Consider the following 18,801-nt stretch of genomic DNA (forward strand, 5'->3'; position numbering starts at 1 on the left):
TCTATGGTGTTTATATGATTACGCCTTAACATTTCTCCTAAATGTGAGTAGATGTTTTTATTAAAACTGATTTTTACTGCTATAGAATAAGTGATCCCCTTCCTTTTGTATGTGTTTACCTGGATTCAACTTTGCTGGGAGCTTTTTGACTTCTTTGGTGCAAGCTGGCATCCTGAGGATTGCTAAATGGTGATTTCTGTAACCATTTGGTAGGCTGGTTGTTTCCTAACGGAAGCTGAGTGGTGACCCATCCATTCAATGAGGGTTCTCTCCCTTAAGTACAATTAAACTTTCTGTTTAGAGGTCTAAATTTCTGATAAGAGATTTATTATTCTTTTTGGTGGAGTGCACAGTGTTGAAGATTGGAGCCACAGGATATTTATGGCTGTTTCTGGGCGCACAAACGGAGCACCTTGATTTTTCCAGAACTTTGTTGTGATCATTTGTTCACTTCTTTAATGAACTTTTATGTTTTTGGGACCTTTTATCTATTTATTTTGTTATATTTTAGACTGTTTTAGTGACATTGCAATGCAGGACATTTTTGCTATTAACGTTCAGTGGTGCATCTTCACACATAATAACAATCTTCAAACATAATGTGGAAAACCACAAATGTTTTGACACTCCTCTTCAGTAAGAGTGTGAACAGATGACCTCCTCCAGATAGCACACCACCACACAAAACATGCCTCTTTAATGATATGCACACCCATTTGTAGACCTCTAAATGATAGGAGGTCTACAAAAGACTGATGGAGAGTATCCAGCTGATGCATCATACACATCCAATCATCCTCCTCTAGAAGGATCCAGGCTGTAAAACTCTTGCAGCTCAGAGGATTCTCACCACATCCACATTATGTCCCTTTCAAAATTTCCCTCAGTAAAGACATATAGGAAACATCTAGTGCTCTCTGTATAGGAACCTTTAATAGAAAATAGACAGCAAATATACTTGCAAAAGGTTAAAATATCACTTAGAAGCATAAAAGATATGAAAAAACATATGAGGGAACAGTCTACCCACTGAAAGCCTTTACCTTTTAATTTGGATGTTACTAGTCCACCATCTTGAGCAGTGTCTGCTTCAGTGTATTACAGGGTATTCTTAATCTCACTCATTGTGCAGCTCTTTTGTTGCTAGTGGAAGTATATGTTTAACAACCCTACAATATATGCACAGCATTCCTGCAGCCCCTCAATATATCAAGCCGAACTCCACTTTTGAGTTACAGGTACACAGATTAGGTATACTGAAAAGAGGACCTAGGAGCAGTGGTGGATGAGGACTACAGTTGTACTGGAGAGATTGTGTGGGCTGTAGGGATGTCAAGCACATACTAAAGGGACGCCAAGCGTATTCTTTATCTAAGGTGACATGAATCTTCTCTCTGCTCTCTGGTGATACTTTGGCCTGGGCCTCCTTGTGGCTTTCTAACCTTTTGGAGACCTTCCAGAAAACCTTTGATAAACCTGACAAAGCTTCATCTTCTGCAGGAGTTCTTCCATGCCTTTGTGAAGAGGGATGACCTTGGTCTAATACAAGTACTAGTTTTGTACCTTGGCCATGTGTGAAACATTGAGGCCCCTACAGCCCTACAGCTACATTTTGGTAAAGCTTGTCTAGGCATATGATGGATGAGTTTACCAGAAAGTCCATGTCCCAGTATATCCATAAGAACCTGCAAAAAGGGCTTCATCAGAAAATTCAATTCACTGGTGGGGGCCAGGTTTTTCTTTGTTGAGAAGAAAGATGGATAGCTTCATCCATTTATTGACTAAAGAAGCCTCAAAGCCATCACTATCAAAAATCACTATACTCATCCACTTATTTCCAAACTCTTCAACAGACTCTGGAGTGCTCACATCTTCCCCAAGTGGGATCTCAGAGGGGCCTACAATCTTATTGGGATTCAAGAGGGAGACAAGTGGAAGACAGCCTTTAACATCATGAGGTTTCTGTGACCTTTTGTATGCTTGTGAGATAGTATACGCTGATGATATTATTTCCTTACCTTGATAATATTATTTTCTTACCAGATTTGTGCACCCATCATGCTCATGTGATAATGGTTTTACAGCAGCTTTGGGATAACTATCTATATTCCATGTTGGAGATATGCCTTTTCGAACAAATTCAGATCCCTTTTCTTGGCTACATTGTCACTGATTAAGGCATTTTTGTGGACCCAGCCAAACTCCAAGCTATTTCAGGTTGGCCTCAAGCCTTTGGACTGAAGTAGATTCAATGTTTTGGGGGGTTTACCAATTATTATTGCCAAATTATTCTCAAATCACCTTGGTAGTCCCTATCACGAGCCTCACCAGAAAGGTTGCCAATGTGAGATCTTTCCACACTCAACATGGTCGTTCTTCCTTCCTCCATTCCTCAGCATCCAGGAATTACCAAACCCTTTTCTCTGGAGGTTGACGCCACATCACTTGGGGTAGGTGCCGTCCTTCTCCAAGCCCACAGAAACAAGTCCCAACCTTGTGCCTTCTGTCCAAATTAATTTTAAGAACTGCAATGCCTTAGTGAATTGGGGTGCCTTTCAAAATGAACGAGACCACAACACGCTAACACACATAACATGAATTTCAGTATTGTGCTTGTTACCTTTATAGCAAAAGTGTGTTTCAAGCCCCAGTACATCATATCACTAATGTTATATATGTAGATTATTTTATAACGCCATATACTTCTATAGCTTAATGTGCTATTATTTAGGGATCCCGGATGTCCTGGTTTCAATGTTCAGGTAAACAAAAACATGAATACAAGCTTAAAGCAGAATGCCGTGCAAAATGTTTATGTCAGGAATGGACTTGCCAAAAGTGGTGGGACTCACCTGCCTTGTGGGCTGCAGTACCAGGGCTGGCCAGCGGGTGCTCTCAACAACCAGAGGTTCACTTCGGCAATTAGCCATCACCTGGGGCTGATTGCAGGTGTATTTAAGGGATGGCCAGACCTGCAGTCTGTGCCTTGGTGTGTGTTTTTCCATGGGCCCCTGTATCTTGTAACCTGCATTCCTGTTCCTGTTTCTGCCTGACTTGTTGCCGACCCTGCCTGATCCTGACCTCTGCTGACTTCTCTTGTTTTGATCCCTGGCTTGTAACCCTGACCATTCTCTCCGCCTGCTCCTCCTGTACCTACCTGCTCGATAGTTATCGACCCGGCCTGCCTAACTACGTTGTGCTCTACATGTGTATGTACCTGGGTATCTGTATCAGTTTAGGTTTGGGTTTGTTTCACCTTGTTGTATGTATTTGTGTTAGCTTGGGGTTTGGTGCACTGCGTTTATGTTTGTATTGTTAGTCTTTAATAAAGCGTCTTATTTATACCATATCTGAAGCTTGCGTTTCCCTGTGTCAGTCCACACACTTCTGGTCACACCTGCATCTCTGACAGTTTATTTTTTAATGCAGTGGGGCTGTGCTTGCACTGCATGAGTTAACTGCTCCTTTTGTCCAAGGGCACAAGGAAAAGCTATACTTACCTGATCCTTTTATTCTCTGGAAAACAGCACTCCCACACGTCCAGTGGTGGACTGTTCCTGCCATCCTGATGTCCAGAGCTGGTATATGGGCGGGATGACGTCAAGAATAGTCCATTCACAAGACCACTAGTGTGAGGGGGCAGGAGTAGCGGGGACCAGTCTTGCACTTGGAGGATCAGTAATATCTCCACTTTCCTCAACCCTAGACAAAAATGAGCAGTTAACCCATGCAGTGATAGTACAATATAGTTAAATACATATCTTTAAGTTGTAATTTATCTTCCTGACTCTTAAATATATTTCAGAGGCTAGACAGTGATACAATTACATTTTACTAGAGAAAAAGGTTCCATAAGCCAGTGCTTGCTGTGTATATAGACCAGCTGCTGGATGCCTTAACCATTTTTTGCATGAGTTAAAATCTGCCCGATAAAAGTGCCACCCAGATCTCTTTTACCTGAAAGCCCTTCTCTGGCTCTAAAAATTAATCCTAAACTTGTTTAAACCCCCTAAATACCAGGACATTTATAAATGTACCTTGGTAGGCAAGGAGTTACATTCCCCAGGACATCTTCTCTCCCCAGATCCTGTTAGCAAACCCAAAATGAAAAATTTACTTTGGGCTAGTGTACAGGGATGTTTATGTTTAATCTTATTTTATTACATTTTCAACACAGTGAGGTACAATGTACATGACAGACCATACAGACAGATACACACTATATTGCCAAAAGTATTAGGACACCTGCCTTTACACACACATGAACTTTAATGGCATCCCAGTCTTAGTCCGTAGGGGTCAATATTGATTTGGCCCACCCTTTGCATCTACAACAGCTTTAACTCTTCTGGGAAGGCTGTCCACAAGGTTTAGGAGTGTGTCTATGGGAATGTTTGACCATTCTTCCAGAAGCGCATTTGTGAGTTCAGGCACTGATGTCGGACAAGAAGGTCTGGCTTGTAGTCTCCGCTCTAATTCATCCCAAAGGTGTTCTATCAAGTTCAGGACTGTGTGCAGGCCAGTCAAGTACCTCCACCCCAAACTCGCTCATCCATGTCTTTATGGACCTTGCTTTGTGCACTGGTGCGCACTCATGTTGGAACAGGAAGGGGCCATCCCCAAACTGTTCCTACAAAGTTAGGAGCATGAAATTGTCCAAAATGTCTAAGTATGCTGACACCTTAAGAGTTCCCTTCACTGGAACTAAGGGGCCAAGCCTAACCCCTGAAAAACAACCCCACACCATAATCCCCCCTCCACCAAACTTTACTCTTGGCACAATGCAGTTAGGCAACTCCCGTTGTCCTGGCAACTGCCAAACCCAGACACATCCATTGGACTGCCAGACAGAGAAGCGTGAATTGTCACTCCAGAGAACACATCTCCACTGCTCTAGAGTCCAGTGGTGATCTGCTTTTCACCACAGCATCCGACGCCTTACATTGCACTTGGTGATATAAGGCATGGAAGCAGCTGCTCCGCCATGGAAGTCTATTCCATGAAGCACTATATGCACTGTTGTGCTAATCTGCAGGCCACACGAAGTTTGGAGGTGTTTAGCAATTGACTTTGCAGACAGTTGGCAACTTCTGCACACTTCTGCACACTGTGCGCTTCAGCATACTCTGACCCCACTCATTTTACGTGGCCTACCACTTCAAGGCTGAGTTGCTGTTGGTCCCAGTTGCTTCCACTTGGTTATAATACCACTAACAGTTGGAATATTTAGTAGCAAGGAAATGTCACGGATGGACTTATTGCACAGGTGGCATTGTGCCACGCTTAAATTCACTGAGCTCCTGAGAGCGACCCATTCTTTCACAAATGTTTGTGGAAGCAGTCTGTATGAATAGGTGCTTGATTTTATAGACCTGTGGCCATGGAGGTGACTGGAACACCTGAATCCAATGGTTTGGAGGGCTGGCCCAATACTTTTGGCAATATAGTGTAAGCAGGGGCGGACTGACCATTTGGAAACTCGGGCACTTCCTGAGGGCCCCGGGTCAGTAGGGGGCCCCATGAGATGCCCCTGGTACCTTTTTCATAGGCTTTTTTGAGTTTGGGCAAGGACACAGGGGCCCCATGATCCCCTATTGCCCGGGGGCCCCATGATTTGTCAGTCCGTCCGAGTGTAAGCCCACGTAATGTTAACAAACACATACCATCGCATGTGAATAGTGTATAATTAGGCAACTGACAACAGTAACAGCATAGTTAGGATACAAGCTGAAGAGAGTAGGAACAACATCCCACAATGTATGACATAATAAAAGTCACAATCGGTAAGTAAATGCACAGTGACCAGATGGATGAAAATAGGATTCCTAAAAATAACTTGCAGGAAGCCAAATGTTCCAGACCCTCATGACCCGATCATGGGAGAACTTTCCCTCTTAAACCGTAGTGGAAATAAACGTATAAAAATTGGAGAAGTAACAAAAATTATTCCAAACAGTCCAGGTAAGGCAGGGAGCTTCACATTTATCCTGCTCAGTAGCAAGCAATTTGAGGCTGATTAGGGTATTTGTCTCCCACCAGAGTATTATATAATTGCAATATTTTGTCCCAAAAGGGGACAATTTGCAGGCAGGTACCCTATATATGGACCATTAAGGGATCAGTTTTATGAAGAGTCACCGGACAGCGATACCAGCAAGAGAAAATCCAGTAGTTGTGTTCTTGAGCATTCAAGGAAACTGACAATTTGTGTGGCAATGCTAGCACTTTGTGTACAGGGATGTTTATGATGTGTTTGCACGCATTTGTCAAATTGATATTTTACTTTTGGTCCTAACAAAAGTAACCCTGTCAACAAATGTTTGAACATCTACTAGTTATATTTTTGCAATCTTTACAATATGTGTTTACATTAGTCACAACTGTTTTAGCAATCAATGCAATTTATACAATTTAGCCTTAGTTCACACCAGTGCAGCTTTGAAGTTACGCAAGTTCAAAGCTGACTATTCAGGGTGACTTCATAGTGGCTTGCTGACAGTCTATGCAACTTCATTTAACAGCTATCAATACAAGTCACAAGGAAGCCACACAAACTCAGTACAGGAACATTTGTCAAAGTTGCTACGATTTGAATGGTTCCATTGCTGCTAATGAGGTGCAACTTGTCATGCAACTTTGAACTCTCAAGTTGAATGACAAGTCACACTGGTGTGAACCAGGGCTTATAGAGAGTTGCCAGCCTTACTTATGCTACCCTCTTGAGGGCCGCTGTGTTTCTGGGTCCCCCTAAGCTTTGCACAGCCAGGCAACAATAATTTTCCACACTTGCATCCACAGTTAGTGAACAATCCATGATTGGTTTGTGTTATTTTATTGGGGAAAATAACTTGGATGGGGTAGTAGGGATTACGGGATGCCCAGCTTGACTGAATCAATGCATGGGGACAACTTCCTTCCTAATTATAGAAGAAAGATCCTGGACTGATCTTCTCCTTGAATTGTGGTCAGTGTTTACAGTTCAGTAGCAAAAACCCCTTATGGGCTAGGGACTTTCAGCCCCTCCATAAATTAGCACAGATTGTTGCAAACTACATGCAGAAGTATCTCCTCTCCTGCAGAACTGCTCCAAGCTCCAGAGCCTACAGACACTACCAACTACTAACAGACGCGACCAACCATGTGGTTGTGGTATAGTTGTCCAGTAATTAGGGGTTAAAATATTCAGTGAGGAGGTGATACATATATGGATATATCAGTGACGTCATAAGGGGGTCTACTTTAATGTTGGGGGGAGGCGGAGCTGTCATTTGGTACTGGCAAGCGATGGGAGCAGTCAGGTTGAACAAATGACATTTTTTTTTTGTGCGGAGAGGCAGCCTTCATTCATCGAGACTGACGTGGACCTACTGTACATTTCTGGATGACATGACTGACGATGGATGTACATCAGGAGGACATTTTTGTTTTAACCACTTGCCCTCCAGAGGATTTACCCCCCTTCCTGACCAAGCCATTTTTTGCATTATGGCACTGTGTTATTTTAACTGACAATTGTGCGGTCATGCAACACCGCACCCAGATTAAATTTACGTACTTTTTTCTCACAAATTGATCTTTCTTTCGGTGGTATTTGATTGCCTGTGCGGTTTTTATTTTTTGCACTATAAGCAAAAAAAAGACCGACATTTTTGAGGAAAAAAACAATATTTTGGACTTTTGCTGTTAAACATGTCCAATAAAAAAATTTTAAAAATCAAATTTCGTCATAAACTTAGGGCAAATGTATTCTGCTACATGTCTTTGTTAAAAAGAAAAATCCCAATACGTGTAAATTAATTGGTTTATATAAAAGTTATAGCATTTACAAATGGCGGTAAAGTATAGGGTTAACTGTGTGCAGGGAGTGTTTTACTAGGTGGAGGGGGGGGGTGTGCTTCACTGTAAGCACACTGATCGGGATGGCTGTACTGTGCACAGCCATCCCAAGCAGTGTGCCTGAGCTTACAGGGAGGAAGACTGTAAACAAAACTTGTCAAAAATTGTGTTGTGCTTTTATTTACATTTGGATTTTTTTGTCGAATCAGTAGGGTATTATGTACCCCAAGTGTTTTCAGTAGCATTTAGCGTTGTTTTCTGCTTGAAAAACACTCCAAAAGACTCTACATAAACAATTTTTTTTCTGCTCCTAGATGCTGAAGCAAAAAAAAAAAAATGCTAATAGCCTAAAGTAGTGTGCATGGACACATAGGATAATAAATAAATAACACTATTTAGCTTTTAGGAGCAGAAAAAAATGCTAATAACAGCTTCAAATAGCTTAAAAAAACACTAGTGCATGGAGCCTAAAAGTAAGACGCAGGTCTGGCTGGATCCCATTCGATACAGTGTTGCACTAATCATGGAAGAGACTTTTGTGAAAAACTATACAGTGTGCACACTAACAGATACCATCATAGTGATGGTGCTCCAAACCCATCAGGGCTATCCTGCCGAGAACCAAATCTCCCAAAAGTTACATTTCCAGCATGCTGGGATTTCTGTCACAGTTGCTTGTGCTTTCAACTGAACTGTTAAGACATCAAATGACTGGTGTCAAATCTGATCACATGTGCATCACCATGGCAACTGCAGATTAAATAGAGGCTAAGATGGCAGCTTCCTTGGTTGTAAAGGAGAGGAGGGTTTAGTTTCCCTTTTACTGTATATTTCATACATAAACCATTTTATAAAGGGTGCCCTTCTAAGGATATCATCTAAGAATATTCTTCTCCTTTCCAATGTTTTGGGGGTATATGACGTCATTGTAGATGGCAGAGCCCCCTGTACAACACTGCCCTCCTCCGGTAGGATTATTCCAGGTAGTACTCCTTGTATCCTCAAGTAGATGAGGGCTGAGGATGTGATTGAACTCCTCCGGGATTTCTGATCCATTTGCAGCCCTTCATAGGCTCACACTTCCGGCACAGATATTATTATTGCTCCTCCTGCCGGGACATTAGTACCATCGCCCAGAAAAGATATTTTACTGATTGAACCGACCTCTTCTTCAGCTAGTTTTATTAACCACTTTCCCACCATCCTATAGTAGAAGTACTACTACAGGGCGGCAAGGCTGTGCAAAATCACATAAATACGTCATTTTCATTTCCAGGTAGGGGGCGAGCGCCGCCCTACCCACGCCGTTATTGGGATGTCAATCACCAGGTCCCGGCTAGCGAGTCCTGGCCGGCACTCGGCCATTGTTGGGTAAAGCTGACATGGGAGAGAACTGTATGTAATCAACACAAGTCTCTCCTGTCAGCAAGGACATGCTGTTTTCTATTTCTCTGCACAGCACAGTGATACAAAGCAGCATGTCTCCCTAGTAAAACACACAGAGCACGCAGTTAACCTTTTGATTGCCCCAGATGTAACCCCTTCCTGCCCAATGTCATTATTACAGTGTCAGTGCTTTTTATTAGCACTGATCACTGTATTGGTGTCACTGGAGATGTCAGTGGCAGTTAGTTCCCTTCCAGTGTCACAATGCCCGCTGCAGCACCGCTATAAGTCACTGATCGCCGTCATTACTAGTACGAAAAAAATAAAAATAAAAATTCCTGTATATATACCGCCATTTGTAGACACTATTACGTTTACGTAAACCAATTAATTTACACATATTGGGATTTTTTTTAAGCAAAGACATGTCGCAGAATACAATTTGGCCCAAATTTATTAAGAAATTTGATTTTTTTAATTTTTTTTTATCGGATATGTTTTAAAGCAAAAAGTAAAAAAAAAAAAAATTTCAAAATTGTCTTTTTTTGTTTATGGCGCAAAAAAAAACAAACGTAGCGGTGATCAAATACCACCAAAAGAAAGCTCTATTTGTGGGGGGAAAAGGATGTAAAGGTCATTTACGTGCAGCGTTGCATGACCGCGTAATTGTCAGTTAAATAATGCAGCGCCGTATCACAGAAAATGGCCTGGTCATGAAGGTGGGGGGGTAAATCTTCTGGAAGGCAAGTGGTTAATACAATCACAACAGCGAGAGAAGCAGTGGTGAACATGTCATTTTGCCAACACCAAAAATGGCGTCGGAAGTCTGATGACACGACGGCGTCTTAGTGACGTCAGTAAGGCGACACTGCAATATGGCTGCGTCCGTGGGCTCCCCATGAGGCTAATGTAATCAAGGACGAGAATGTGGGGTGCTGCTGTCAGGGCGGTGGGGGTCGGCTGTGTCCGGGGACTGGTCGGGAGAAGAGCAGGTCAGTGTCCGCGATGTGTGATCCCCACAATGACAGGATGGAGGAGGAGGGGGGGCCTCTGGTCACTGCATGAGATCCCGTCACAGCACACCACAGCTAGGGAGAGCAAACCTTCACCGTCCTGCAGAGAGCGAGCTCCCGAGGACATAATCACCGTGTACCAGAGGGGACACCCAACATGGGACCTGGCAGGATGACTTCAACTGTTACATCCTATACAATATCTAATAATACATCTAGAAACAGAGAAGCCCAGGATTCAAAATTGAGATCAGGATTTAATGCAGTGATTTTTTTTTTTTTTTTTACAACACGAAGTGGGGCTGTGCGTGGATAGGCTGGTCGTTATTTCTAGAGGTGAGGACTAAGCTCATACTCACCTGATTCGCCCATCCTACGGAAAACCAAGCTCCCCCATGGTCCAGCGGTGGACTGTTCCTGTCTGGAATGTGCATTGAGCATGCTGTCGTTAGGAACAGTCCATTTACAAGGCTGCTGGGGGGGCTAGGTGAGTTTTCGGTGTCCTCTCCCCTAGAATAAACCAAACATTTGACCCATGCAGTGCTGAAACAGCCCCGCTGCAAGGGTCAAAAAAATAAAAATTTGCAGGATTTCTGCTTTAAAAATAAGTCAAATCAGTTGAGTTTAGGATTTAAAAATACAGTAATACCTCGGTTTACGAATTTAATTCGTTCTGCAGGACTTTTCGTATAGCAAACAATTCGTAAACCGAAACGCCGTTTCCCATCCATACCAAGCGCTTCGGGTCTGGTATGGATTTTGAAGGGAACTTCCAGATTCTGATAAACCCCCTCACTGCAGACCCCCACAGCCACTGGCCAGGGTTGTGGGGAAGAGGCACTTGTCCCCATCAACATGGGGACAAGGTGCTTTGGGGAAGGAGCCCCCCCTGCCCCAAAGCAACCCCCCATGTTGAGGGCATGTGGCCTGGTATGGTTTAGGAAGCAGGGGCACTCTCTCGTGTCCCCCCCTCCTTTCCTGACCTGCCAGGCTGAATGCTCAGTTAAGGGTCTGGTATAGATTTTGGGGGACCCCCACACCATTTTTTTTTTTTTAAATTTTGGTTGTGGGAGTTCCCCTTTAGAATCCATACCAGACCTGAAGAGCTTGGTATGGATGGGAGGGCGGAACCCACGCTGTTGTTTTATTTATTATGGTGCTGGTTTTTAAATGTAATTGCCGCTTTTTTTTTTCTTCACTATAGCTCAGAAATTCAGCTGTCACTTTCCCCCCAGCTAAAAGAAAGTTTTCTTTTAGTTTATTTCCCTGAGTTAAGAGAAACAAAGTTTCTGTTAACTCCGAGGAAAGTGACAGCTAATTCTGTGAGCTAAAGTGAAGAAAAAAAATAGCCGGCAATTGCATTTAAAAATCAGCACCGACATACACTTCATATTGTGAAAATAATTAGTAAAAAATGTCTAAACCAGTGGTTCTTAACCTTGTTGGAGGTACTGAACCCCACCAGTTTCATATGCGCATTCACCGAACCCTTCTTAATTGGAAAAATAAAATATGATTTTTCAAATTCAAAACATAGGTATATATTTAGGTATATATTTATACATAGGTGCACAAAATGAACAAAACCATTAAGAACAAAGAACAAAACCATTAAAACATGATTTTCACACAAAAACAAAAACCTAATAATGAATATTTACTGCACGAATCATATGAGTTGGGTGTGGGTCTTCACCTCCGCCGAACCCGCGAGACTGACTCACCGAACCCCTGGGGTTCGATCGAACCCAGGTTAAGAACCACTGGGCTAAACTGAGGCATTATTTTCAATGGATTTTCATTCGTAAACAGAAAATTATGTTAACCGAGGTGTTTGTAAACCGAGGTATTACTGTAGATCAAAACAGTTGAGCCCATGATTTAAAAATAGATCGAACAGTCAGAAGGTGATGTGGAAAAAAATAGTGGGAGGGGCATTTCAAAACTTTATTGAAATGCCATGGACAGCAGAGAATAATGATCACAAGTTTGAAACGTCAGTTGAAACTCGTCGGTAGAAAGTGGGTAACCCTTGGGTCCTACATCATCCTGCATTTGGACAAGGTATCTAAGTTTCACTGTCATTTTCTTTTTTGTGAATGTCCAATGAACCTAATTTTAACCTTGGCCAACGAGCGTGAGTTGGGAAGCCAAGCTATTGCTATAGTTTGTTTTCTGGCCACAGGTATATAAAATCAACCACCTAGGCATGCAGACTGCTTCTACAAACATTTGGGAAAGAATGGGTCGCTCTCAGGAGCTCAGTGAATTCAAGCGTGGTACCGCGATAGGTTGCCACCTGTGCAATAAGTCCATTCATGACATTTCCTGGCTACTAAATATTCCACGGTCAACTGTTAGTGGTATTATAACAAAGTGGAAGCAACTGGGAACAACAGCAACTCAGCCACAAAGTGGTAGGCCATGTAAAATGACAGAGCGGGGTCAGTGCATGCTGAAGCGCAGAAGTTGCCAACTGTCTGCAGAGTCAATAGCTAAAGACCTCCAAACTTCATGTTGCCTTCATATTAGCACAACAGTATGTAGAGAACTTCATGGAATGGGTTTCCATTGCCGAACAGCTGCATCCAAGTTTTACATCACTAAGTGCAAAGCATCGGATGCAGTGGTGTAAAACACGCCGCCACTGGACTTGAGAGCAGTACGAGTCTGGGTTTGGCTGTTGCCAGAACAGTACTTGCCTGACTGCATTGTGCCAAGTGTAAAGTTTGGTGGAGGCGGCATTATGGTGTGGGGTTGTTTTTCAGGGGTTGGGCTTGGACCCTTAGTTCCAGTGAAGGGAACTCTTAAGGCATCAGCATACCAAGACATTTTGGACAATTTCATGCTCCCAAATTTGTGAGAACAGTTTGGGGATGGCCCCTTCCTTTTCCAACATGACTGAGCACCAGTGCACAAAGCAAGGTCCATAAAGAGATGGATGAGTGAGTTTGTGGTGGAGGAACTTGACTGGTCCTGACCTCAACCCAATAGAACACCTTTGGGATGAATTAGAGCGGAGACTCTGAGCCAAGCCTTCTCATGCGACATCAGTGCCTGACCACACAAATGCGCTTCTGGAAGAATAGTCAAACATTCCCATAGACACACTCCTAAACCTTGTAGACAGCCTTCCCAGAAGAGTTGAAGCTGTTATAGCTGCAAAGAGTGCAATATTGAACCCTACGGACTAAGACTGGGGTGCCATTAAAGTTCATGTGCGTGTAAATGAAGGCGTCCTTTTGGTAATATAGTGTATACACACACACTGCTCAAAAAAATTAAAGGAACACTTTTTTAATCTAAGTATAGCATCAAGTCAGTTAAACTCCTGGTATATTAATCTGGTCAGTTAAGTAGCAGAGGGGGTTGTTAGTCAGTTTCAGCTGCTTTGGTGTTAATGAAATTAACAGGTGCACTAGATGGGCGACAATGAGATGACCCCCAAAACAGGAATGCTTTTACAGGTGGAGGACACAGACATTTATTTTCCCTACTCCTCTTTTCTGACTGTTTTTCACTAGCTTTGCCTTTGGCTAGGGTTATTATCACTACTGGTAGCATGAGGCAATACCTGGACCCTACAGAGGTTGGACAGGCAGTCCAACTCCTCCAGGATGGCACATTAATTTGTGCCATTGCCAGAAGGTTTGCTGTGTCTCCCAGCACAGTCTTAAGAGCATGGAGGAGATTCCAGGAGACAGGCAGTTACTTTAGGAGAGCTGGACAGGGCTGTAGAAAGTCCTTAGCCCATCAGCAGGACCGGTATTTGCTCCTTTGTGAAGGGAGGAACAGGATGAGCTCTGCCAGAGCCCTACAAATTGACCTCCAGCAGGCCACTGGTGTGAATGTCTCTGACCAAACAATCAGAAACAGACTTCATGAGGGTGGCCTGAGGGCCCGACATCCTCTAGTGGGCCCTGTTCTCACTGCCCGGCATCATAGAACTCGATTGGCATTTGCCATTGAACACCAGAATTGGCAGGTCCACCACTGGAGCCCTGCGCTTTTCACAGATGAGAGGCTTTCACAGATGAGAGCAGGATGAACTCCTTGGACCTATTGTCAGACCCTCCACTGGTGCAGTGAGTCCTGGGTTCCTCCTGGTGCACAAAAATGCCTAGCCTCATATAGAGAGAATATGCAGACAGTTCCTGGAGGATGAAGGAATTGATACCATTGAATGGCCCCCACGTTCCCCTGACTTACATCCAATAGAGCACCTCTGGGATATCATGTTTTGGTCTAGGCTGCACCTCAGACTGTCCAGGAGCTCAGTGATGCCCTGGTCAGGTCTGGGAGGGAATACCCCAGGACACCATCCATCTTCTCATTTGGAGCATGCCTGATGTTGTGAGCCATGCATACAAGCACATGGAGTCCATACAAACTACTGAATACCATTTTTGAGTTCTGCAATGAAATTTCAACAGAATGGAGTAGCCTGCTGCATCATTTTTTCACTTTGATTTTCTGGGTGTCTTTGAATTCAGTCCTCTGTAGGTTGATAATTTTGATTTCCATCAAACGATGGAGCATCCTTACATTCCTAACACGTTACCTAGTCCATATCAATGGGAAAAATATCATGCTGGGTATTGATACTGATATCTGATGTGTTTTCAAAGTGTTCCTTTAATGTTTTTTAAGCAGTGTATATACACACTCACTGGCCATTTTATTAGATACAGTTGTTCATTTGCTTGGTAACACAAATTGCTAATCAACCAATCACATGGCAGCAACTCTGTGTATTTAGGCATCTAGATGTGATGAAGATGACTTGCTTCAAACCGAGCATCAGAATGGGGAAGAAAGAGGATTTAGGGGACTTTAAACGTGGCATGGTTGCCAGACGGGCTAGTCCTGAGTGTTTCAAAAACTGCTGATCTACTGGGATTTTCATGCACAACCATCTCTAGGGTTTACAGAGAATGGTCCGAAAAAGAGAAAATATCCAGTGATATTTGTGTGAATGAAAATGCCATGTTGATGTCAGATGAGAATGGACAGACTGGTTCAACATGATGGGCAACAGTAACTCAAATAACCACTCGTTACAACCAAGGTAGGCAGAATACCATCTCTGAGCGCTCAACTCATCGAACCTTGAATCAGATTGCTACAGCAGCAGAAGACCACACCGGGTGCCACTCCTGTCAGCTAAGAACTGAAAACAGTTGCCCAGACTCACCAAAATTGGACAATTAAAGATTCAAAAAACTTTGCCTTGGCTATTGATTCTCAATTTCAGCTGTGACATTCAGATGGTAGGGTCAGAATTTGAAAGCGTGGATCCATCCTGCCTTGTATCAATGGTTCATGGATGTGCAGCCAACCAATCTGAAGCTACTGCGTGATGCTGTCATGTCAATATAGACCAAAATCTCTGAGGAATGTTTTCAACATGTTCTTGGATCAGAAGAGCTTTGAAAACCATTCCTCATGCAACCTTAGACAGTGTGTAAAAAAAGTGGGAGTGGGGCCCTGAACACCACTGAAGAAATAAGTTTAGGCTATGTTCACACCGGAAATTTAGGCTGGAGCAAATTTTAGAGGCAGGAATATTCTGATTTCCTCTGTGGCTCTGAGCAGCTAGGTGTGACTGCCAGTTCTGTTCACTATTATGACAGGTCGCAGGCAGCTGCAGAGCCAGCAATTACCGCAGGCACAGGTTCAAAGTCCAGCCCGCTGCCTGCAGCATGTCAAAGTCTATGACAGGCTGAAATAAATTGCAGCTAGATGCTGTATTACTTGGTATTCTCAATTCGGTCCCTATGTGTTCGGGGACTTATGTCTGGAATGCAGAAAACCTGTATTCTGAGCATATGTCCCTGATCTCATAGGGCCCTAAACAGAAGTACCACTTGGTTACAGCATCTAGCTGCATTGTATTTCAGCAAAGCTCCGTCTTTGACAGGCTGCATGCTGCACCTCCTGCCTCCCCAAAACTCTGGACGCAAGTGGGCTAAATGCCTAGTTTACAATGAGCCTCAGTGGGAGTGAGTGCCAGCTTTATTCATGTCATTAGTTCCAATGGTCAAAAAAAAAAGATCTTGCATTGATGTACAAGACTCCCTGCTTGGCATCTCTCCATATAGCACATAACTTGGAATGCCGTTTATTTGACCTCAAGCTCTGTACAGATGTTTGAAATAAAGCAGTGGACACTACAAGAATAGTGAGGAGAATTCTGGGAAATCCTGTGTACACACTGGTGGAAAGGAAATGTAGTCTAAAATTTTTGGTAATCCTGGTGATCGTCTGCAGAGCGGACAGGGGAGAGGTCTGTATGTAAACAATACAGGTCTTTCTCCTATCAGCATGAACAGGCTGCTTTGTATTGCTCTGCACAGCAGAGCAATACAAAGCAGCTTGTCTGCACAGTGAAACACACAGCACACTATATAAAACACATAGCACACAGTGAACCCTTTGATTGCCCCAGATGTTAACCCCTTCCTGCCCAGTGTCTAGTACAGTGTCAGTGCTTTTTATTAGCACTGATCACTGTATTGTGTCACTGGGGATGTCAGTGACAGTCAGTTCCCCCCCCCCAGTGTCAGAATGCCCACCGCAGTCCTGCAATAAGTCACTGATCGCCGCCATAACTAGTAAAAAATAAAAATTCTGGTATATATAACTCCATTTGTAGTCATATAACTTTCACATAAACAAATTAATTTACACATTTATTGAGATTTTTTTTTTGTTTTAGCAAAGACATGTAGCAGAATACATTTTGGCCTAAATTTATGACAGAATTTGATTTTTAATATTTTTTTATTGGACGTGTTTAATAGCAAAAAGTAAAAAAAAGTTTTTATTTTTTTTTTGTTTTTTATTTTCAAAATTGTCGGGCTTGTTTTGTTTATAGCCAAAAAATAAAAAACACACAGGTGATCAAATACCACTGAAAGAAATCTCTGATTGTGGGGGAAAAAAGGACATAAATTTTAATTATGTACAACGTTGCATGACCACTCAATTGTCAGTTAAAGTAACGCAGCGCCATATCGCAAACAATGGCCTGGTCAGGAAGGGGAGTAAATCCTCTGGAGGGCAAGTAGTTAAAGCATAATTGCACAAACATATTGTTATCCTTTAAAGCTAGTGGGTCATCATAATAGCCAGGCAACTAACATTTTCAGGAGGAAAATAATGGCGCCTACCAATTGTCATGACAGCCAGTCAGTTAGCAGCTTTTTTAATTCAGTGCATGCTGCACGTGTGGTACTTCGAATATGCGCAGAATCTTGGTACACTTAAAGACAGATTATCAAGTGGAAAAATGTTAAACTCCTGTAATTTACTTTACAGCGTGTCTTTATGAGGCCAAATTAAGGCACTTCTGCACCTATACTAAAACAGCACACTTGTATGATGTGTATTTTTCCATTCTGCATTGATGGGTAACTTTCTGTCATAATCTTATCTTATTGCCACCACTGATTATTTTACAAATTTCACAACTTGTTGTTACTTGCATTTTCTGCTTCTAGCCTGTGTCATACTTGTAAGGAAGCAGGAACCTTTGAGGATCGCCACGATTGCAGCATGTCTCCATGAAAAGGACTCTGCTATCGGGAGTTTGCTTGGGGTGAGCAGGGAGCAGCCTGCAGAAGAATGTCTCACTCCACAGCCACCAGCTGTCTCCTTTAATAAAGGTAAAAGCCACAAACTGGAAACCCCACATAAAATATCGTATATAGTCTTGTCCATTTCTATGTCGTACTTTTATGTGATCTGTCTGGCATCAAATCTGTGATGGATGTTAAAGTATATGTAAACCCTCACCTTGTAAAACAACCCATTCAGTGAAAGGCAAAACATTTGTGTATACATATATTTAATATGTCCTTTTTTTTTTTTTTTTTTTTTTTTTTAGATAAGTGACCACATTTCCTGGCTGTGCGTGTCCGCACAATCCTGAATAATGTTTCTTAGCACAGCTAGAAAGCTGGCCACGCTGTGTTCTGCCTAGCGTGGTCTGCATTTAATAGGAAAGCAGAGGGACTGGCAGAAACACCAGGGATTTCACACAAAGGAAGCAATACAAAGAGAACAGGATACTTTTTCATACAAGTACATATCAGGAGTATGAAATGTTGGGTTTACATGTTCTTTAATCCTTCTGATACTCTTCTCAATAAAGAATTTATTTAAAAAAAAAAAAAAAAAAGTCAAACGGCAAACATTACCGTACCCAGGAGTGTGGACATTTTTGAAAAAACTACTTTTCCAGGAAATAAATTGGTCTCAATCTACTTGTCCCTCTTGACAATCTACTTTCCAGTTAAAAATTAATGTTAACCAAAACTGTATTTAAATCTGAGGTGCTATTGGGAATGTCTCGGGCATTTAAAAACAAAAGGGGCTTTATGGTGACTTAAACATTTAATATTTTTAACATTGTGCTTTTTATCTTTTCCTCTCCTCCCTGCCTGTCTCCAGCACCGCATCCAGGGACTAGCAGGGAGGGGAGAGACCTTCCAGTGTAATGAGCACTGATTGGGTGCTTGTCAAGAAAGAGGAGTGTTGGGATTATCCTTGATCCCTTTCATTG

General features: G+C 42.6%; 1 protein-coding gene across 1 annotated transcript in view; it reads left to right on the forward strand.

Annotated features, from left to right (window-relative positions):
- The first annotated feature begins 10,080 nt into the window (after window positions 1-10,080).
- ERAL1 (Era like 12S mitochondrial rRNA chaperone 1) overlaps window positions 10,081-18,801 on the forward strand; it is a 39,937-nt gene continuing 31,216 nt past the window's right edge. The window contains exons 1-2 of the mRNA XM_089682989.1: window positions 10,081-10,214; window positions 17,738-17,902. Of these exons, the coding sequence (XP_089539115.1) occupies window positions 10,148-10,214; window positions 17,738-17,902 (232 nt within the window). The 5' untranslated portion in view covers window positions 10,081-10,147. The remainder of the gene's footprint in view (window positions 10,215-17,737; window positions 17,903-18,801) is intronic.

This window comes from Staurois parvus, unplaced genomic scaffold (assembly GCF_062004578.1).
Source record: "Staurois parvus isolate SC_StPar_1 unplaced genomic scaffold, SC_StPar_1.0 ptg000299l, whole genome shotgun sequence".
NCBI lineage: Eukaryota > Metazoa > Chordata > Amphibia > Anura > Ranidae > Staurois > Staurois parvus.